At 37.9% G+C, this 24,257-nt stretch overlaps 1 protein-coding gene across 1 annotated transcript in view; it reads left to right on the forward strand.

Moving 5' to 3' along the window:
• The window catches only part of LOC124616139 (myosin-VIIa-like), a 388,269-nt gene that overhangs the window by 61,163 nt on the left and 302,849 nt on the right, over nucleotides 1-24,257 (forward strand). Inside the window, exons 6-9 of the mRNA XM_047144413.1 lie at nucleotides 2,133-2,389; nucleotides 5,999-6,164; nucleotides 8,610-8,740; nucleotides 22,619-22,803. Of these exons, the coding sequence (XP_047000369.1) occupies nucleotides 2,133-2,389; nucleotides 5,999-6,164; nucleotides 8,610-8,740; nucleotides 22,619-22,803 (739 nt within the window). The remainder of the gene's footprint in view (nucleotides 1-2,132; nucleotides 2,390-5,998; nucleotides 6,165-8,609; nucleotides 8,741-22,618; nucleotides 22,804-24,257) is intronic.

Genomic DNA, 24,257 nt, shown 5'->3' on the forward strand with positions numbered 1-24,257 from the left:
CTATGTGTATTCCACTTTATACACACATTTCCTTAGTGTTTTCCTCATTACAAGCTCTCTGAATGTTCAAGAAACTAGGTAAACATACAAATTGTGTTCAAGACTATTGAGTGAAAAACAATGATTGCAAATTATGTGCTTTCAGTTCACCAGAATTAACAGGAAATGTAAACCATTATGCTTTAATCATTTTTGTATTTGGTGATACGAAAGGCTGTTTCATATCTCAGTATGTTGTGGAATGAACAAAACAAATCTTTGACACTGTCAGAAGCAGCAGCACAAAACAAAAGAAATATAAGAAAAATACATTTGAGGAAGAAAGATATTATCACAGTGATTTACATTTTAGTCATAAAATGTTCACAGGTATATGAATGATGAAGTTGGAATGAAAAAAATGTGTAATGAAAACTTATATTAAACTGACATGTTACGAGATGTCATATTCATGATCTATGTAACAAGTATTAATGTAATGTAATTGCTTATTACATGAATGCTTGAGGGGCTTATCCTGTTACAGGATGTGTTTCCTGCCAGCATTAGAGTATGGTGTGTAGTTGTGCCTAGCCAAGTTCTACACCTATACACATCATGTGCTTTTAGTAAACATTTTTGTGAGGTTTATGTAAATAAGTAAAATATGTATTTCTATTTGGTGTCTGCATGGAAGGCTCATTAACTTACATTTTGTTTCATAGCCTGCATGAAAGTGGCTTTCACGTAAGCATAACAAATGTATACTTTTATATTATGTCTACATTGAACTTCTTCCACTTATGCCTTGTCCAACGTGACTGCAAATGATTACACCTCATCTTTAATTATGGACTCTGGTAAAGCATAAAAACAAGCCCTGAGTGCTTAATACAATAATGCAAACTGTCTTTATAATATTGGTTAAAGTGTGTTTCGTAACATCATCATTAGAAACTCCTATACTTGTCCATGACAATAAAGGTCCACACATGATGCATAGTCTGTTGCAGGATAGCAAAAATGGGGAGAAGTCTTACCACTTTTGCAGTATATTCCAGACATAGTGCCATCAGATTACCATCTGTTCAGGCCACTAACAAAGCTCATTGTGCTCATGATATTGAAGACATGGTGACTGGATTTTCTTTGGACAAGTGTATGAAGAGTAGAGGCACTGATTTTTGCTACATGGGATGCATACCCTCATACCCTTCTTCAAAGATGGATTAAAACAGTTTAAAATAATGGAGATTATATTGAGAAGTGAAAAGTTACTTCCAAAATGTTACACCAAATATAGATAATTCATTTTGTTTTCTTGTTAATTAGCTGTTAGAGAAATTAGAAGGCATTACTTTTTGTACAACTTTCAGCCTGCTTGTATAGAGTAACATGTGAGACAGAGAGGTGTGGCAGACCAGGATTGAATCTGCGTGACAGATTAATGACCACATGTTTAGTGCACCGGCTGGCCTAAGTTTCTTGTTTAGGCAAATGCTGGGCTATTGCTATTTCTGCCTCAGAAAATATTGTATTCAAATAATTGAAACATGATAACATAGATCAAAGATTACATGATTTACAGACAATTGATGATAGCATTTCCTTCCCATAGGTTAACTAATGAATGTGGTAGCATCCAGCCACAAAGCTAAAATAAAATAAATTTACCAAATCATGAAAATAGTGGACCTTGTTTGATGGGATACACCCTAGGAACAATGACTTTCAATAACTTTCATAATAGCAACTAAAAAACAAAACTGCAACTGCTTTGTTGTCATGGCACTCCAAAAGTCCAACTAATGTGTTCATTAATAAAAATAGTACATAGGATTGCAAACTGGAGAGCTTAAGTTTCTTTGTACAAAATTAAGAACACAATACTTATCCATGTGTTTTTAATGTGAATTGAATGACTTGCAAGTACTATAATTTACAGTTTATGAGGGAAAGGAAATACAAAAAGTATTGATTTAATAAATTTGCAGACAATAACATTCCTTTGCTATAATGGTCAGCTGTAAACATTTGTTATTTCATGATTTCTCTCTTCTTAGAGTTAAAACAACAAGTGTGTGATTAAAGGTATGAATGCAATTTCAGAGACAGTAACAAATTTAATGTATTAAAATTTATCATCATTTCAGCTTTTGGAAATGCCAAGACAATACGCAATGACAATTCATCCAGATTTGGAAAATATATCAACATCAATTTCAGCCAAGAATGTGTCATTGAAGGTGCTGCAATTGAGCAGTATCTTTTGGAAAAGTCTCGTATTGTTTCGCAAAATAATGGTGAACGTAATTACCATATATTTTATGAAATGCTTGCTGGTTTGACAATTGATGAGAAGATAAGCCTTGACCTCAGAGGACCTGCAGATTATCGTTACCTCACAGGGGTGAGTAACAGTTGTCAATAATTTTCTAAAAAAAGAGAGAAATTTCTTTCAGCTTAGAATATTTTGGCAATGATTAGCTTATTCATGTAGATAAGCTCATTGGACATGGTACTGGTCACTCCCTGGTCATTTTGCAGCACTGTAGACATTGTTACAATTGTACCAGTCAGTCATGTTACCCTCCAATGCTGGTATAAGTTGTGACAGTGAAGTGGCATGTATATGCCAGTTGGTTGTATGGAATCAGTGTAATAAGATGGGATGTGACAGAATGGCAGAAAGGAGTTATGGTGACTTGACTATGACCACACCTTGTAGGAAGGCATCAGATCTGTTATTTTATCAAAGTAGATCAGGGACCCAAGCAATAGACAGAGATCAGAGATTGTCAGGAGGGCCACATAATGTATAACTTTAACTCAACATTTGTTTTCAGTTATAGTAAGCATTTTAGGCCATAGTAGCAGCATGTAAATCACAATTCATGGCAACTATGACAAATATAGGGTGTACATAAAGTATGGGAACACTTTAAATTATTTACTGCACAAGAACCAAACATTGTACAGATAGCATACATATGTCATTTTGAAGAGAAACCTTGAAAGTTTTTTTTACAAACATTTGATATGCGAACCATGAGTGACCCAGCAGATGTCAATATGGTAATCGAATTCTTGCCATACCTGTCCCATCCCAGCATGGCATCGTTGATTGTGGCAGTCGCTTCCTGTGTTCTCTCCTGGAGATCTGCTACATCACGTAGTAGGGGCGATACATACACCCGATCTTTAATGTGTCCCCACAGAAGAAAGTCACACGGAGTGAGATCTGGTGACTGGAGAGGCCATTTCATGAAACAGCCATCCCTTCTGTAGCACAGCCAATCCATTGATACCACAGCTCCGTGTTCAGGTACCCATGAACTTCAGTATGAAAATGGGGTGGAGCCCCATCTCGTTGAAAGATGAATGGAGAGTCCGATTTCATTTGAGGCACCAGCCATTGCTGCAACTTGCCCAACACACAGAAACCTCGCTCCACACCTGAACTGTCCATGTTTGCGATTAGCGCTGAGTATCGGCAAATTACCAAACTACGCTGTGGCAGTATACATGAAAACAAGCTTTGAGGGTTTCTCTTCAAAATGACATATGTATGATACCTGTACAATGTTTGGTTCTTGTGCAGTAAATAATTGGAAGTGTTCCTGGACTTTATGTTCACCTGTATGTTTGTTGTTTCAGAAAGTATATTCATTTAGAAAAGTCGACTTCTGTGGTAGGCAGAGACAATGGAGTACCACAGTTATCATGCTTATTATGACAGTGCTGTACACAAATTATCCAGTTAATAAGTACCTGAAAACAAATAAAATGGTATTTGTAATAAGATAATATGAAAAGAGCATCTCTTATTCCTGTTAAAGTTAGTTTCATAAAATAATGGGTATGAAGGTGGGCATCCATGATGCCCTTTTACACAACAGCTGGTAGTTGAAAGTCTCTTTTATATTAAAATTTGCTACAAATAGTAAATTTTAGCACAAAATCAGTATACAGAGTTAGACGCTGGTTAAAAAACCCTTCTAATAATGCATCCATTCATCCCTGTATGATAGTATGTGTTGAGAAAAAGGTATGTTCACTTGAGAAATAATATATGTGGTAACTATCACATCTGCAAGGAATGATATACTACTTACAACCATGTAACACAGTGTAAGAAAAGTGGTTCTAAAATGATGTTAACTGACAGAGATTGAAGATGAGTCTCATGCACATCCAATGACAATCAGTTTCAAACCTGACAGGATCTGCTGCTTTTAGTGAATGCAGGTCCATTTCTATCATTTTATGACTGAACATTCTGAAGGAAACTGCATGCAATGGACATTTGAAGACAAATACTTTGCAAAGCACTGTTGCTCACAGAACTTCATCAAGCTGCACATCTTGAGTGGGCCAGAAGCTGGACAGTAGCTGACAGAAGGCATGTAGTGTGGTTTTGTGAATTGCAATTTTTGCTTCTTTTCAATTGATGTAAGCTACTTAATGAACCAACAGATCAATGAGGCATTTAACAGGCGGTATGTGGAGGAGTAGGTCACCCCTGAGCTGGTTCTGTGATATTTTAGGTGTGTTTCCCATTCCATGCATTGGTGCCATTTATTCATGTTACAATGAACATTTCATTTCAACATTCTTAGTGACCAAGTTGCTACTGAACTGACATATACCAGTCAGTCAGGTCACATCAATCATCCTTCCCTTCAATTTTCCCTCCACCGTCCTGTATTGTTTTTCCCTCACCCCCTCTATATGATACAACCTTTCATTCCAAATGAGCTGTAATGCTGCTAGAATTAAATGGCCAGGACCATGTAACCATGCAGGTATTCTTGTGTGTATGTTTATTCTGTGTTACAACAGTATGGAAAGGATAGACTGCTAGTCATGTCCTCTGCAGGAGGACATTTTCGAGTAGCTCAGCAATGTCTTTAGTCTTGTTTGTACTCAGTGTCTCAACTATTTGGTGACTTGTCACCTTTACTTTTTCCATTACTTATATTCCACTACAAACTTTCTATGACCATATTTATTTCCATAACATTTTGCTTTTTAAGAGTTGCTAGAAATGACAATTGCCATGACGCCCAAGGAAATTGTTAGGCTATATGAAGGAAACTCTGATTCTGAAAGCTAGGATTATGCCATGTTTTTATGTCTGTTTCTGTTGCTGACTGATTATTATGAACAATTTCTGTCTGTGGTTTATTACTATGTGAAGAGTTAAACACAATGCAAATTAAGTTACAGTTACTGGTAATGTAAGAAACATACATCAAATTGTGAAGTTGGCAAAATGTATGGGTCATATTATTTTATTTATCTGAATGACCTAGTACTAAAATTACATAATGTACTCTTTCTATATTATTTAACTTGCATTATAATGATGTATCACAGATACCTATATATTCCATGTTTTCTTTGTAATACATTCTTATAGTATCTTCTGCAGTAGTTGGTTATTTTTGTGTACATGTTTTCCTCTATTAAGCAGATGCAATTAAAAGAGTGTTACACCATAACAGTCTCTTAAATTGCCATGCATTTAAGACGTAGAGGGAAAAAAGTAACAGTTACTTCATGTATTGTGTTTGTTACCTTTTATTAACAGTTGAATCTTTTATCACTCTCACTTCTTCATTAAATATGTAGTCCTACTGTTGTAGTATACACATCATCACCAACTGTAGTTTGTTTGCTTACTTGTTGAGGACTAACATGATTTCAAAAATGAATCACTCTTTCCATGAACTATTATTCACATTTATGCAAACCTTTTTTTATTGGCAATCCATCTCACTACTTATCCATTAGATTTTCTTCTTCTTTCTCCCATTTCTTGTATACTCTTTTTGTGTAGTGGAGATGTTTAAAAATACTGTCTGGAATACTGATCAATAGTAATGTGTGACGTTTTAGGCATTTATATAGTATAAAGTTTCAGGATGGAAAAAATAATTCAACTTATGACTTGAACTCATATACATCATCTATTCTTGACTTTGACCAATTCTTGTTGTTTATTTACTATTTCAAGGGAGGCACTCTGACTTGTGAAGGCCGTGATGATGCCAAAGATTTTGCTGTAGTCAGAGCAGCTATGAAAGTCTTAAATTTTAATGAGAATGAAGTCTGGGAAATTATAAAACTTTTGGCTGTGGTTCTGCACCTGGGAAACATCAAGTACAAAGCCAAAGTTATAGGTTTGTATCAGTTTATAAAATTCTCCTCTATACTTTGAAGTAATAACCTGGTAACTAATACAACCAAATCAATATTGAAACTACATAAGATTAATTATTTACTGCAGGTGTCTTGTAGAAACTTAAATATGTGTGATTTTGAGACAGAAAAGGAGAGTCTGCTTACTAACAGCTGAAACAGAAACCATTGAATCAAGGACAGAAAAAACCTTTCAAAAACAAAAAATATGTACTTTTTCCGAAAATTAACTCATATATAGAATACTGGGAGAGAAACTAAATATGATATTTACAGACACGGGATGGCAGGTAATATTGTCCCACACCCTTAATCAGCAAAAACACAAAATAAAGGAACATTAAAGAAAAAGTATTAATATGTAGCATGTTGGAAGGCATCTCTGTGCAATGAGAAAAAATGATAGTGAAGCATGGAGATGAGATTTGTTTACCCATGGTGCCAGAGGGGACAGACACCTTCCATGCTGTCAAACATTCCACAGTTTTGCTGTACACAACAATGAATAACATTGTACCACCACTGAAGTATGGTTGCACCATAGACTGGAGGAGAGCAGTTATCACATCCAGTGCTATTCATGGCAATACTTCTGGAGGAACAGTAAATTTCATTAGCTGATGGCAGTTGGTGAAGATGAATCTACAGAGCAATTCAGAGGTGGGCCGCATTCTGACAAAGTGTTCAGTAAGAAGGTGAGGCAGGCAGTTAATATCTCAAACATGAAAGCTAAATACTAAAGCAATTAATTAATTTAGATGAAGACAAGTAAAGAAACTTATGGGAAAAAGCTACTGTGGAAAATGTGGTAAGAACTTAACTTTAATTAAAAAGTAAAATGGACGAGATAGAAAAATTTTCCAAGTGACTTTTGGAAAAATAGGCAGATTCCATAAAACAGAGGCAGAAGGCAACTACTACCAGAAGAGGAAGGAGGCAGAAAAAACTGTTGATAAGAATTTAGAGCAATAATTGTACAATGTTAAAAAATTGATTGTGACAAGGCATATAGTCACTGTTGACCTTAGTTATTTTGGCACCTTAAGTGAGTAATGCAATTGGCACCCACAGAAGTTTACTGCTGTATGAAAAGGCACTACCAGCTTTTAAGGCACTGGTGAACAAAACTGCATGTGACTGCTGTTGTGTTGCCGCAAGAGTAAAGACTTTTCATCATGCTAGTGTGGATGCAAAACTGTTAACTATGTAAGTGGAGGGGAAAAATCCAGATTTCCCCCTCCTGTTCCAAACACAAAATTCAGGCACTCTAGATGACTGTCTAGTTCATTTATATGGTAGACCAGTCCTTGCATATGGTGAGAATCTACTATGTGTTGTATCCATGCCCTGATCCTGTTGTTGAATTCTACTTCGAGGCCAGCAAAATGATATTGGCTATTGTTGGTCTGTCGATTTGTGGCAATTCTGTTCTGATAGAGAACTGGGCACAAAGTCAAATACAAAATACTGAATGAAATGTTTATAGCAGTTGAAGATTACATGGTATCACCCTCTGATGATGACATATGTTTCACACTATAGGAGATCTTATGTGTACTTCTAAACCTGTTACAATAAATCTGATGAAAATAGAATACATGGGACTCACTTTTAAGTGCAAGTAATGGACATAATTTGTTTGTCAGAGAAGATGTCTAACTTAGATCCATGACACTATCCACATTGTTTTTTCCTGTTGATGTCCCTCTGCACACCTCACAGACTAAACCATAATATTGATTTTTTTCTGATACTTTTGCTTATTCACTCAATGCTTATCACCTAAATAAGTTAACTGTTGTGATTCTCACTTCAGGCCACAACATTTATTGTGCATAAATAACTTCCGTAACATCAACATAAATTTTCAGTTAGTCCTTGTACCAAACAGTAATAGTTCTTCTCAAAATATCCGTGCAAGCCACCAATAGAAACTATTATGGGCTTGTTCCATAATAGTGAAATAGAGTCCAAGCATGGCTTAGTTAGATGAGTATTTCCTAATGAAAGTTCTACATAAGTAAGTGGTGATGGAAATCATAAGTTCAGGATTTGCAGCACTATACACACAGTATGAAATCAAAGCATTGTGTAGTCTGTATGTAGAAGTGAGTTGGATAACAGCAACTGAGGAAGAGAATGATGCCAGGAAGTCTTTTATTTGGCTGCTGTGGAAGCTCACTGTGATAGTTGCTGTGTTCACAGCATAGGTATGCTCATTAGATGTGTATTTTGTATGCGATTGGTGTCTGGCATATAAAGACTGAGATATCTTCTAATCATGAGGTCAGAAGAAACTGCATGCTTGTTACTTCATTATCTTCTTTTATTTGTAGATTAGTAAATTAATGTAGTTATTTGTATGTGATGAATGCACTTGTTGAATTTTCAGGCATTCTATTACAGTTATGTTTTCTTGTTTGCAGCTAACATTGATACATCTGAGATAATTGATAAGGTACATGCCAAGAAAATTGCCGACATACTTGGTGTACCAATAGAACCACTTATAGAAGCACTCACCCATAAAACAATATTTGCTCATGGAGAAAAAGTGGTGTGTATACAGATCTGTCAGCTGTGAATTTGCTTGTATTTCCTGTTCTCTATTTATCTGTATATCACTTTGAAAAACTCCATATTTCTTTCACATTTGCAGAGTACTTGTGAACTAAACCTTAGTCTTTCTTACAATATTATTGTGAACACACATCTCTGAAATTAAATAAATATGTTGTAACATTTACACATTATCTGTACCCAACATGAGGTGTGTATGAGTGGCAGCATGTTGCAGCCTTTTTTGATCCTGAGTATAATGCCAATACTATTATAAATGTAGATTCATGCACAATTGAGTTGGACATATATACAGCATTGGGTGATAATGTGAAGAGAAAAGGGAGGAGGAGGAAATAGCAGACAGAAAGGGGGAACGGAGGAGACAGGCACAGTTACGGGGGAGGATGGGGAGGGGGAAATGGACAGAAAGGGAAGGGGAGGAGGGGGCAGGTCAACTGATTGGGGTGTCATCAGATCTTGCACAGCTCATCAATGCGACACTCTTGACCAGGAATGGCATTATACAACTCACTCCACTTTGGCTGGATTCTGGATACGCTGTACATGGTAACTCCATTTTTGAGGTTTTGGAGGCACAGTGCTTTTCAGGCACCACCATATCAAGGGTGTACAGAGAGCCTCCAATCTGGTCAAACTACTACCACCAGAGCCAACTAATAATGGAAAAATGTGTTGGTGAAGAGTGGATCTCATCAGTTGTAATGTGGTAGCTGAGTATTCAGCATTGCCTGAGCATGTGCTTATTCGTATCTTCTATTAGTTCATTTCCTCCTCCCCCTGTTTTGTCCCTCTCCTCCACCTTCCCATCTCTGTCCACCTGCACCTCCCCTCCCCTCCTCCGCCCTCCTGTCATCTGCTCCTTCCTCCTCTGTCTATCTTCTCCACCCCGTCTAAGTCAATTTTCTCCTACCACTTCTCTCTGACCATCCCTTCCTGCCTCTGTCTCTATCCATCTCTCCTCTTCCCTCTCTATGTCTGTCTCCTCCTCTCCCCTCTCTCTGCCCACCTCCTCCTCTTCTCTTTCTATCCATTTCCCCCTCCCCTTTCTCCCCCATAACTGTGTCTGTCTCCTTCTTTCCCCCTTTCTGTCTACTATTTCCTCCTCCTCCTTTTTCTCTCCACATTATCACCCCAGCATCAATAGGTGGTTGCTGGTTTTTACCCTTACAGTTTTTCTTTCCAGATAGTAAGTAATATGTGTACTAAGTTTGGTTGAAATTTGTCTGGGGATTTAGGAGGAGCTTTTTACCCATGAATTTGTCCGCACATGCACTTGTCATGTATATCTCACATCTATTTAACATATTTCACATATATTTGTAGATGTATTTCACCTATACCTCTAATGAATTCTGCTGTGCGGTTTTGTTTTCATGCAGCTCAATGTTTACAGTGTTGTATCTCCTGAACTATGTGTTGTTAAATTTATATGATTTTGCAGATACATCCAGTGTATACTGTCTGCAAAATCATCTTACTGTTTATGATGTCATATCACCTGGACTATGTGTCATATGATGATACATTTTTGCAAGTACATTCAGTGTTGTATGTGAATACTGTCCGCAAAATTGTTACAAATAGAGTTAGCAGTAAAAAAGTAATAAATTAAAAGGTCATGCCTGGTGCAGCAATTTTACTGCATGAACAGCAAAAATGTAGAAAACAATAAACTGTTTTCCTTTCATCATTTTGTGGGAAGTCAGTGAGGAAAAAAGTCTCTTAAAGGTCTGAAATTATATGAAAGTTGGTTGCAAGCCACCAAGTGCTCTCATTCTCAAACACTGGATGAATACAGTGTAGCTATTTATGCATCATAAGGTACACTTCTTTTTCACTCCCACCCCTAGCCCTTTGGAGGTAGGTGGTTCTTACACTCACAGTATTTCTTTCCAGATGGTAAGTGATATGCGCACCAAGTTTAGTTGGAATCGATTCATTGGTTTATACATACATACAGGCATTTTATAATATTTATGAATTGTAATAGCAGATAGATATGCCACAGAACAAAAAATCAATTGCAGGAGATGATCAGCTATTCCATCTGGAAGAAGGCCTTCTCACTATGGGGTACAAAAACCATTGCTCTCTCACTGTTACTGATGTATTCACCATGAGAGATTCCACAACTGTGTTGAAGTTTAAAATGTATCATTTATTTCACCATCTCAGTTGCATATTTATTTTTATAATGACAAGTTTTATCAGTATTTGATGATATTCAGATCTATAGGTCGATTCAAAAGAATATTTACAAACTGACATGGCACATTGGACATACAAAACATATCAGTCATCATATAGGAACTGGGGGTTGCAAATGCCATGAGAGGGCACTGCTGTCATGAGACCAAAGCTTCACAGCAAGTGTCCTCTCCACCAATAAGATAGATTTTTCACTCAAGGTTGTGAGGAATGTTCACAACCTGCAAATATGGGTGGATATGAACCCTCACAGTACAAGTAATCATGCCTCACAATGCAAATTTACCCTTAACATGTAGGCTAGCATCATTTGTGGCTGTTTAATTGGGCCATACATTTTCCTGAACCGATTTGATGGTCACTGGTACCTTTTATTCCTGTGAGAGGTTCTGTCAGATGTGCTGAATGATATTCCCATGCCTATTCATCATCACATTTGATTTCAGCATGATGGAGCCCCCATGCATTTCAGCAAGCAGGTGAGGGCACATTTGCAGGCAACCTTTCCCTGCCACTGGATTGGTTGCAGTGGGCCAGTCACTTGGCCATCACAATTACCTGATCTGTCCCCAAATGATTTTTTCTTGTGGGGGTACTGGAAGGGCCTTGTGTATGAAATACCTACTGCATCACTGGAGGCTCTTGTAGACATGACTGTTGTGACAGCAGGCTGTCTTCAAGATACACCAGGTACCTTTGAGAGGGTGCACCATTCAGTGCAGCGTCAATGTCAAGTGTATCTCAACGCTTATGGACAAAACTTTGAGCATCTCCTGTAGTAGGCATCCAGTTGTAACATGTTAGTAAATAACTGCAATGCCACTTAGTAGCTCTGGATGGCCCTTGCACCACTTAATTCCTATGTGATTACTGATCCCTGTTGCAAGCCTGATGTGCTATGTCAGTTTGTTAACATTTTTTTGAGTTACCCTGTATGAAGTTACAAGCAATCCTGTTGGAAGAACATCCACAACTGAGCATTATACCAGAGGTTGAAAATACTGCTTCAGTTGTAAATTTCTTTTATTATTACACGATCAGTTTCGGGCTCTTCTAAACCCATCTTCAAGTGTCGTAACTGTGCTGTGGCCCCCGAGCACCACTGTGGACGTGTACTAGGTGCAGTGTGCTACCGACGAGCACTCATAGGTAGCACACCATGCCTAGTAAACGTCCACTGTGGTGCTCGGGGGCCACAGTGCAATTACGACACCTGAAGATGGGCTTATAAGAGCCCGAAGCTGGTCATGTAATAATAAAAGAAATTTACAGCTGAAGCAGTGTTTTGAACCTCTGGCTGTAGGAAGTAGCATATGCAGCCTGTCATATCCGTATGGAACTACACATCATAGAATTCTGTCATTGGACATGCAAATTACGGTAAAAGGTTATTGGGGCAATGAGTCATAGTTAAAGACAGGAAAAAATCATTTTGTTTTAACACCAACTTCCAGGGCTTTTTTAAGGCCCTAGCAATATAAGCCACTGCTTGGGGTGCCAAGCTGAGAGGGTCACCAGAAATGCTGGAAGTGTAAGATATCTATAAAGGATGTATCACAATTAGTAGGCCGCTTGAGGCACCAATCTGTGCCCAAGTGGCAAGTTTTGTATACAGTGTGTATTACAATTAGTAGCTAACCCTAACATAGCTGAATTGTAAGGAGGAGGATGCATGCCACATGATAAGTCACTTGTGTGGAAAAATGTTCTTGAACCAGCCCTGCCCATTTTGGTGATATTTCTGCCAATTTTGGTGTTATTTTTTGTTCTTATACACCCACTTTGGGCTGTAGTCATGATTTGAATGTGATATGGGCTTGTAATTAACACACAGAACTCATATTTGGAAAAGATGTTGCATCAATTTATTTACTCAGGTGATTATATGGTGAGGATTACCAGGGGTTTAGGGAATTTAGCTCCAGTAGCCCCAAACCCACCCTGGAGGAGAAGAGAAGTGCAAAGATAAAGGAGACTAAGCCATTTAGTGTCTGCTCTGGCAGCAACTTGGAACAGAAGCAGAGCTGTCTTACTTCTGTGGCTCAAGAGCTCTCAGTCTCACAAGTCATATAACCTTGTGGTATGATTTGATTAGTCATGTGGCTTTACTAGAGAAGATTTGGCTTACTTCAGTGTGAACCTGTTGATTGTTGTCGCATCAGTGGGGGGGGGGGGGGGGGGGGGGGGGGGAATCTACAAAATTTAAGTAATGAAAATTTCTCATGTTTGGGGTGTGGAGGCACAATGTACATCCTCTCCCCTCTTCTTGAAAGAACTACCTTGGATGAATTTAATAACCTCAATAGGGCCTTAAAAATGTTGTATTTTCATTTAACAAATGAAATCTTGAAATGTCGTTGGGTTTAAAAAATTACCGTTCATGCTGTAGAAAAATAAAAGTTGTAATTAACTTTGCACTTCTTCTCAGTACAATGCACTGAAACTAGGAAAAGGAACAAGATGAGCTGGAGGGGAGGGGCTGTACATTTTCTACTGCCTAAGATGTGTACAACATATAGTTACACACAGTATTAGAATAGCAAGCAGCATGAAGGTCACTGTTATGTTAACTAAAATATTGCACCGTTGGAATGTTGTAATATGGAAGGCAGCTCAATCTAGTGTGCTTTTTTGCTGCTCTTGTGCCATCAACTGATCCAAATTCTTGAACAATTCAGCACTGTTAGCATACGGAAGATCTGATAAGACAGGAGGTTTGCTGAGAGAGAACTTAAATTCCAGAATGTGTAACAGAAATGATTCATTAGTGGCATTCAAAGTTTCTTTCACTTGTACGGAGATCCAAAATGCAGATCCCTGGATATCTCAGTGGAATGCCTTGAATAGACATTCACTATTATTCAGTGATACTTGATTAATGAATGGAATGAAATTCCAATTATATCTCACAAGTGATACCAGAATGGGATATGGAACAGTAAATTACTAGCTGATTCTTACACAGTAGAAAAAAGGTTCCATTAATTTGACTATCAGTCAGAGACACAGTGGTTGTTAAGTTTCTGCTAGTAACAGAAAAATTTCACAAAGAGAAGTGTTGGTGCAAAAAGTTAAATTGGTACAAATATAGTTTGAGATATACTGGCAGGTCTATAACTCTCTAGCAGATAAAGCTGTGTTATGTTTGTTAATCATGGCTGAAATTTAGGCATTCCTTTGTTTGCCAAGCTATGTACTTGTGAGGAAATTGCCAGGGGATAGGGAAGGTACAAATCCAATAATGTAAGAAAAGACAGATTACTACTTATTGTAAAAAAAAAAAAGACACGGTAAGTTACTGACAAGCACAAGTAAAAAATACTTACATAAAGCTTTTGGCCACAGCCTTCATCAATAAAAGACAGACACAGACATACCATTCACACATACATGCAAGCAAGCACACCTCATGTTCACATGAGTGCCAACTCAGACCGGAATGCAACTATCAACATGTGTAACAAGTTGTTCATTAGTTGCACTGGACCAGAATGTGTGCATGAGATGTGCTTGCTTGTGTGTATGAATGGTGTGTGTGTCTGTCTTTTACTGATGAAGGCTGTACCCAAAAGCTTTATGTAAGTGTCTTTTAATTGTGTCTGTCTGCAACTTAACATGTCTTCTTTGTGGTACATAGCAATCTGTCTTTTCCTACATTGTTGATATTCCTATCTCAAGTTTCTGTTGTTTGAAGGTGTAAATCCTATATCCTTACAATTCCAATCCAGACAGGATATGGGAATATGCAAGTGAAGAATAAGTTTGGAGTAATCTTAAATCAGCTTAACAGTAATACACTTATAATACAGTAGTTTAAAGCCAGGAATGAGGGGATATAAGATTTGAAGATGAGGGAAGGGGGGGTGGGGGTGGAGTTATGTTAATATATTTACTCCAAAACTTATTACTTCCAAGGAGAAATGGAATCTGCAAAAGATATTGAATTGTGTCACTAAGGTGTACTTGGAGACCAGACATGTGGAGTGGTGTTGAGTTATGCTTATTCAGTCCAAGATGATCAATAAGTGGTTAAATCTGGCAGAAAGTAGAACCTTAATTCTGATGCCTCCTTCAAATTAGCACAGCAGCCCTCTGCAGGATGGGGCTAGAGTTCTGCACATTTGTAGTGCAAGTTTTCAAAAGTTCATAATCTATGGAAGAACTTCATCATACCAGACAACGGTGAAGACTATGTGACAACAGTGTCTCAACGTAGTGAAATAATGTGAACATGTTAGTCAGTGATTCAGTAATAGAGGCAGGTAATAAAATATAGATGAATGGGGAGTGTGTAACATACAAATGTAAAAGTAGTGTTGCATTAGTATACAAGGTCTTACTAGTCATATGGAACTGAGATACAGCCACAGAGAGCCACATTAGAACACAAACTGTCATGTAATGGAGAAAAAGTATCAGCTGTGTGACTGGCATTGTTTGATGAAGCTCAGATGGCCACAGTGAACAGGCTTTTACTCATAGCAAGCAACCCAGAGGAGGAGAAGTTATGAACAGGGAGTGGTAATCTCTAACTAACATGCACAGGGGCAACTTGACAAGAAATAACTACACATAATCCACATATCAAAATTGTACCTTTGACGTATTATGAAAATGAAAAAGGAAAAATATTGTGGACAAGTTCAGAAGGTTCCTGTTTGCTCATGATGCTACCCATAAGGCTGAGGTTATAGGGGTGATTGTCCCACTGAATATCAGTGAACAAAATACAATACACACATATGATATTTCTTTTGGAACAGGAAAGGTCCACACCAACAACAATAAGTTTAATATTATTTATGACAGTTGTTTCAGCTTTATTGCCATTTTCAAGTAACATGCAAATACAACATTGGTGAGACTACCTACATATAAGCTGGTTGTCCTTGTGAATAATTATACATTGGAATTATACGCTGGTGCTTATATCCAATTTTCCATGATATTTAGTAATTATAAACATATGGAGTATGTTTTGATACTTATTTGATAGTTTGTTTACTATAAAGTATAATCTGACACTTATTTGACAGTTTGTTTACTATGATGCAATATGTTTACAAAATATAATTAGCTATCAATGGTAAAATGTTGTATTCCACTAATTGGATTTTGCTGTGAATTATATCTACGGTCTGAGTATGTTTTGTTGTCCATATGTACTATTCATTTCATGGTCCAGTTTGTCAATAACGTTTTCCAGATAATTTTTATGGTTAATGTCTGTGTGTTCATTTAGTATTTCATGTGGATAGTCTCTTGTATAGTGTTATTTTTTTAGATGTAAAAATGAGCTAGATTGATTACTATCACTATTTCTGGTGTGCCCATTGAATCTGATATTGTGATGACTGCAGTAATTTCTGTAACAATAAAACAGGACTAAATTTTAGTACCAGATTCAAAGAACACACCAGGAGCATACTCGCACCAAAGATATAATTCATAGCAAAATTCAGTCAGTGAAGTATAACTTCACTGCTTAGCTAATTATACTTTGCAAATATAGTAAATGAACTGTCAAATAAATATCAAATCATACTTTATACTAAATGAATTAACAAATAAGTGTCAAAACATATCCCATATGCTTATAGTTACTACATATCACAAAATCAATGTGTATTATACAATGACAGTTTACTATGGATGCAATTTGGACATCAAATCAAATTAGACATAATTACCAATGTATAACTCCAATGTATACTTATTCACATGGACATTCGCCATATATGTAGATAGTCTCACCAATATTGTATTTGTAGGTTACTTGAGAATGACAATAAAGCAGAAAAAACTGTCATAAAGAATATTAAAGTTATCACAGCTAATCTACACCTTTCCCTGTCAGAATGTCATATTATAAAGTGTTTTATGCTGTGGGCCCAACTGAATGAAAAACATATGCAATACTTAAGCAAAATTTGTAGAAAGTTGGGGTCCGATGAGGTGAAAACACAGGACAGAATCTTCAGTATGGATAAACAATTGAATGACACAGAAAATACTGGCATTCTCCTACTTCAGACTTAAGATAACATCTGTTCTTAGCCTCTAGTACATAAATTGTACAGAGAGGCAGAATATAAATTGTATGATGGGAACACATCTGTTGCTGTGGTTTTTGTGTTGACAGTTCTTTCTGTGTTTTGCTGGATCCAGCATGCTATGCCTTACGAATATTAGTCACTTTGTGCAATAGTTCATGCCAGAGAATGACATACTTTGCACAAATATATTCTATAATAAGTTACAGTGTAACATTCTAGGGTGCAAATACCCAAAATGTGAAATATGTGTTCAGATTACAACAACGAGCTATCAGAATAATGAGCAAGAGTCACAAAAGAGCACACTGCAGTGAGCTATTTAAAAAAATGGGGTATTCTGACAATCCCAAGTGAATATGTCTTGCAAACTACAGTTTTTATTCACAATAATATTGAGCAATATTTAGCAAACAGCTGTATACATGATCACCAAACCAGAAACAGTAATTGCTTGTACCTAGACAGAATGAATAAAACTAAAACCCAAACCACTATGTTTTACCAAGGTGTCAAGCTATGCAATAAATTGCCAAAAGAAATAAAAAACATAAAGGAGCTCTGTAAATTTAAAGCATTCCTTAAAGAATATGTATTAAAACATAGTTTTTACTCGATTAGAGAATCCATGCAGCATAAAATTGGCATAAATAAATGATCAGGTTAATCAATTATAAAGTGGACATTCTAGATTGTAATTTACCCATACAAGTATTAGAGGAGTCTTGTGATCTATTTCTTTTGATTGAAGCAGGTTCTTCTGCATTATGTAATTCAATGATAATAAAAAAAATAGAGGGAAACATTCCACGAGGGAAAAATATATCTAAAAAGAAAGATGATGAAACTTACCAAACAAAAGCGCTGGCAGGTCGATAGACACACAAACAAACACAAACATACACACAAAATTCTAGCTTTCGCAACCAATGGTTGCCTCGTCAGGAAAGAGGGAAGGAGAAGGAAAGACAAAAGGATATGGGTTTTAAGGGAGAGGGTAAGGAGTCATTCCAATCCCGGGAGCGGAAAGACTTACCTTAGGGGGAAAAAAGGACAGGTATACACTCGCACACACACACATATCCATCCACACATACACAGACACAAGCAGACATTTTTCTGCTTGTGTCTGTGTATGTGTGGATGGATATGTGTGTGTGTGCGAGTGTATACCTGTCCTTTTTTCCCCCTAAGGTAAGTCTTTCCGCTCCCGGGATTGGAATGACTCCTTACCCTCTCCCTTAAAACCCATATCCTTTTGTCTTTCCTTCTCCTTCCCTCTTTCCTGACGAGGCAACCATTGGTTGCGAAAGCTAGAATTTTGTGTGTATGTTTGTGTTTGTTTGTGTGTCTATCGACCTGCCAGCGCTTTTGTTTGGTAAGTTTCATCATCTTTCTTTTTAGATATATATATATATATATATATATATAATGGAAGGAAACATTCCACGTGGGAAAAATTATATATAAAAACAAAGATGAGGTGACTTACCGAACAAAAGCGCTGGCAGGTCGATAGACACACAAACAAACACAAACACACACACAAAATTCAAGCTTTCGCAACAAACTGTTGCCTCATCAGGAAAGAGGAAAGGAGAGGGGAAGACGAAAGGAAGTGGGTTTTAAGGGAGAGGGTAAGGAGTCATTCCAATCCCGGGAGCGGAAAGACTTACCTTAGGGGGAAAAAAGGACAGGTATACACTCGCACACACGCACATATCCATCCACACATACAGACACAAGCAGACATATTTAAAGACCAAATATATTTAAATATGTCTGCTTGTGTCTGTATGTGTGGATGGATATGTGCGTGTGTGCGAGTGTATACCTGTCCTTTTTTCCCCCTAAGGTAAGTCTTTCCGCTCCCGGGATTGGAATGACTCCTTACCCTCTCCCTTAAAACCCACTTCCTTTCGTCTTCCCCTCTCCTTTCCTCTTTCCTGATGAGGCAACAGTTTGTTGCGAAAGCTTGAATTTTGTGTGTGTGTTTGTGTTTGTTTGTGTGTCTATCGACCTGCCAGCGCTTTTGTTCGGTAAGTCACCTCATCTTTGTTTTTTTTTATATATATATATATATATATATATATATATAAAAAAATAGGGAAACATTCCACGCGGGAACAATATATTTAAAAACAAAGATGATGTGACTTACCATACGAAAGTGCTGGCAGGTCGATAGAAACACAAACAAACACATACATACACACAAAATTCTAGCTTTCGCAACCAATGGTTGCTTCATCAGGAAAGAGGGAAGGAGAGGGAAAGACGAAAGGATGTGGGTTTTAAGGGAGAGAGTAAGGAGTCATTCCAATCCCGGGAGCGGAAAGACTTACCTTAGGGGGAAAAAAGGACAGGTATACACTCGCACACACACACATATCCATCCGCACATACACAGACACAAGCAGACATTTGTAAAGGCAAAGAGTTTGGGCAGAGATGTCAGTCGAGGCGGAAGTACAGAGGCAAAGATGTTGTTGAAAGACAGGTGAGGTATGAGCGGCGGCAACTTGAAATTAACGGAGGTTGAGGCCTGGCAGATAACGAGAAGAGAGGATATACTGAAGGGCAAGTTCCCATCTCTGGAGTTCTGCAGGTTGGTGTTAGTGGGAAGTATCCAGATAACCCGGGCGGTGTAACACTGTGCCAAGATGTGCTGGCTGTGCACCAAGGCATGTTTAGCCACAGGGTGATCCTCATTACCAACAAACACTGTCTGCCTGTGTCCATTCATGCGAATGGACAGTTTGTTGCTGGTCATTCCCACATAGAAAACTTCACAGTGTAGGCAGGTCAGTTGGTAAATTACATGGGTGCTTTCACACGTGGCTCTGCCTTTGATCTTGTACACCTTCCAGGTCACAGGACTGGAGTAGGTGGTGGTGGGAGGGTGCATTGGACAGGTTTTACACCGGGGGCAGTTACAAGGGTAGGAGCCAGAGGGTAAGGAAGGTGGTTTGGGGATTTCATACGGATGAACTAAGAGGTTACGAAGGTTAGGTGGACGGCGGAAAGACACTCTTGGTGGAGTGGGGAGGATTTCATGAAGGATGGATCTCATTTCAGGGCAGGATTTGAGGAAGTCGTATCCCTGCTGGAGAGCCACCTTCAGAGTCTGATCCAGTCCCAGAAAGTATCCTGTCACAAGTGGGGCACTTTTGTGGTTCTTCTGTGGGAGGTTCTGGGTTTGAGGGGAGGAGGAAGTGGCTCTGGTTATTTGCTTCTGTACCAGGTCGGGAGGGTAGTTGCGGGATGTGAAAGCTGTTTTCAGGTTGTTGGTGTAATGGTTTAGGGATTCTGGACTGGAACAGATTCGTTTGCCACGACGACCTAGGCTGTAGGGAAGGGACCGTGTGATGTGGAATGGGTGGCAGCTGTCATAATGGAGGTACTGTTGCTTGTTGGTGGGTTTGATGTGGACTGACGTGTGAAGCTGGCCATTGGACAGATGGAGGTCAACGTCAAGGAAAGTGGCATGGGATTTGGAGTAGGACCAGGTGAATCTGATGGAACCAAAGGAGTTGAGGTTGGAGAGGAAATTCTGGAGTTCTTCTTCACTGTGAGTCCAGATCATGAAGATGTCATCAATAAATCTGTACCAAACTTTGGGTTGGCAGGCCTGGGTAACCAAGAAGGCTTCCTCTAAGTGACCCATGAATAGGTTGGCGTACGAGGGGGCCATCCTGGTACCCATGGCTGTTCCCTTTAATTGTTGGTATGTCTGGCCTTCAAAAGTGAAGAAGTTGTGGGTCAGGATGAAGCTGGCTAAGGTAATGAGGAAAGAGGTTTTAGGTAGGGTGGCAGGTGATCGGCATGAAAGGAACTGTTTGTGAACTAGATACGGTGGATTTTATAGCGGCGGTAGTGTTGCCTTTTAATATGTCTGCTTGTGTCTGTATATGTGTGGATGGATATGTGTGTGTGTGTGCAAGTGTATACCCATTGTTTTTTCCCCCTAAGGTAAGTCTTTCCACTCCCGGGATTGGAATGACTCCTTGCCCTCTCCTTTAAAACCCACATCCTTTCGTCTTTCCCTCTCCTTCCCTCTTTCCTGATGAAGCAACCGTTGGTTGCGAAAGCTAGAATTTTGTGTGTATATTTGTGTTTGTTTGTGTGTCTATTGACGTGCCAGCACTTTTGTTTGGTAAGTCACATCATCTTTGTTTTTAGATATATTTTTCCCACGTGGAATGTTTCCCTCTATTAAAAATATATATCTGATGTGACAAAATAATGTACATATGTATGTATAATGACGACATCCATACAGATGAATAAATAAATAAATAAATAAACAATATCCAGAATGGTCCACCACAGGGTCAAGTGAATTTCTTAGTTGTGTCCAGTTTTGTAGGTGTTTGTTGTAACATCACATTATCTCCTACTTGCTGTAGCAGCATTCAGACATTCTTTCAACTACAGCTTCTGTGTTGTGGCAGCGTTGTTCTACTGAACTCTCTTCCAAATAAACTTTAATCATTTAGCTAACATAGTACGATGAAATCACATATTCTCTTATAATGGCCTCTGAACTCTCAAGTGGCTGTACTATTGAGTGGTGAATGCTTTTGCAACAGTCTCAGTGGTCATGTTTTCAATTTGTATCATAATAAAATCATGAGAGAAATAATCATTGATAGACAAAATATATCTGTTATTTTGGGCCGTGACGGGAAACAGTCCCATGATATTGAGTTCCGCAATTTTGAAATGTCCTACTGATTCAAGTACAATTTGAAAAGCTATATTTGGTCTTTATCCTTTCATGCTTTTCTTGCAAGGTAGATAAATTTGAATATAAAATTCTATATCTTTCTTTTGGTGTGGCTACCAATAATGGCATGCATGCACACTTGCTTGTTGCTTTTTTCCATTATTACATGCCTCTATGCAATCACGTCATTGTTGCACTATGTGGTTGCAGATAGCCTTTGGTACTACTGTCCATTCTCTGATGGATTAATTAATCCATTAAGATAACTAATTTCTTACACTCATAACTGGATTTTTGTGCCTTTTTTAATTCCTCACTAAGGATGTTGTCAACTTGCAGCATCCTGTTTCATCCCACATACTTGCAAGCTTGTTAATTATTGCAACAGTTCTGTTTCTTTTATTTATTATATGCTTCTTATTTAATCTGATCCTTGTCCACATTCTTTTTCCTTCTCTACAATCAGTTTTTGTCATCTCCTTCTCTATCAGCTATTACATGTGACATTACTTATATCTGGATTCATTCTATCTGCTGTATCAACTTTCCCTTACTCTTATTGTTCTATAATGTCTCCTAGTATCATTTCATCCTTCACCTGTCCTGACATTCCACCCTCCTCATCATCACCTGTCTTACCACTAATGGCAATAATGCTGGTACTCCAAAAGCGTTTGTGAGTGGCTGTGTATTTAAATCTTCTTGTTTCATTCGGAATTAGACTTAAATAGCTTAGCAGAATTTGTTTCTAGTTTATATTTCTTAAATGTTTCTACTACTCTAAATGATTAATTGGGAAATCTCTAGAGTGTGAGTTTGCATTGTTGTCTAATGATCACTGACATATTTTACTTTTTTTCAGGTGTCTGCACTTTCAGAAACACAAGCAACTGAAGTGAGAGATGCTTTTGTTAAAGGAATTTATGGTCGTGTTTTCATATATATTGTGAACAAAATCAACTACACTATAAATAAACAGGATGTACCGACAAAAAATTCAATTGGTGTCCTTGATATTTTTGGTTTTGAGAATTTTAAGTCAAATAGGTAAGAATATCTGTATTTGATGTAATTATATAGGAGTGTTAGATCTAATGCACATACCTGTACAACTTATTTACAACTTATACAAAACAGACTCATGTTTCAAAGTTGTACTCCTTCAAAGAAATCACCTGCATTGTGTATGACCAATTGCCAGTGATGTAGAACTCGTAGAACACCCTTAGCACTACCAGTTGTGTTGATAGTTTGATTGGAGCAGTCTGTTGCCTGATGAATTTCTCCAACACTTCTGAAGTGTATGCTGTGGAGTGCTTTCTTTAATTTAGTAATCAATTTGAAGTCACTAGTCCTTAAGTCTGGGTAGTGTGGTAGGTGGTACGGCACATCTCAGCCCCAGTGAGAACAGCCAGCCACAACTTGCACCATACACGCCTGAGCATTGTCCTGCAAAATGATGGGTAGGTCCTGCAGAATGTGTTGCCACTTCTTACTTGAGCTGTTCATTTTTGGAACACAGCTGTGACTAGTTTATTGAAAGAAGTAGCAACTCTTCTTGTAGGACCCACCCATGATTTTAAAGGACAATGTTCAGGTGCATATGCCACAAGTTGTGAAATGCTGTACCTCTCACTATACTCCCCAGACTTAAGCCCTTGTGACTTCAACTTGATTCCTAAATTGAAGAAACCTCTTCATGACTTTCGCTTTAGAACTGTTGCAGAGTTCTGTCAGGCAATAGACCACTCCACTTGAACTATCAACATAATTTGTAGCTAATCCATTTTACCTGCTTTGTTGATCTCTGTAGCTGACACTTCTTCTCTTGATCATTGTAACAGACTGAAAACTGTCAGTGATAAAAAGGATAGTTCCAGTGACGTATCTCATACAATATGTAATGTTAGAAATCCATCTCATTTTCTTTCACTAGTGAGATATTTGTGCACAATGGCCACAATTGTCTGTTGTATGCAGGTAAGAGAAATACTGCACTTTGTTACTGTTCTTGATATCAATGTTTTGTGCAGTAAACATATTCTTCATCAAATAAAAGGATAGTCATCTTAAATATCCAAGCACAGTGACAGTGTTGAGTGGCAAAATGTGAAAACTATTGGCACTAATTAACCCTGTTTCTACTGGTCTGATTAGGTGAAGCTTCCTGTACAGGTCAATATAGTTATTGCATCTGCAGTTTCTTGTTACAGCATCTTTCAGCATACATGTTATGCATTTTGTATTTGAAGATGGTTTCTGACACAATGAAGTTACGTGGTTGCTTGTCAGTTGCAGACAGGAGGAGGGGTGGCTATTTAAAGACAGTGGTTTCTGAAACTACTTTAAGTTTTGAAAATCAGATGGATTAGATTTTGCTATTTAGTGTGGATCATAAGATTTTACTCTTACCTAGTTTAAGAAAAATGTTGAATGTTAGTAAATTATAAAAGTATGTGGAACATTGTTAAGCTACCGAGTTATAAATCCCATACTCACAA

This window comes from Schistocerca americana, chromosome 5 (genome assembly GCF_021461395.2).
Source record: "Schistocerca americana isolate TAMUIC-IGC-003095 chromosome 5, iqSchAmer2.1, whole genome shotgun sequence".
In the NCBI taxonomy this organism is placed as follows: Eukaryota; Metazoa; Arthropoda; class Insecta; order Orthoptera; family Acrididae; genus Schistocerca; species Schistocerca americana.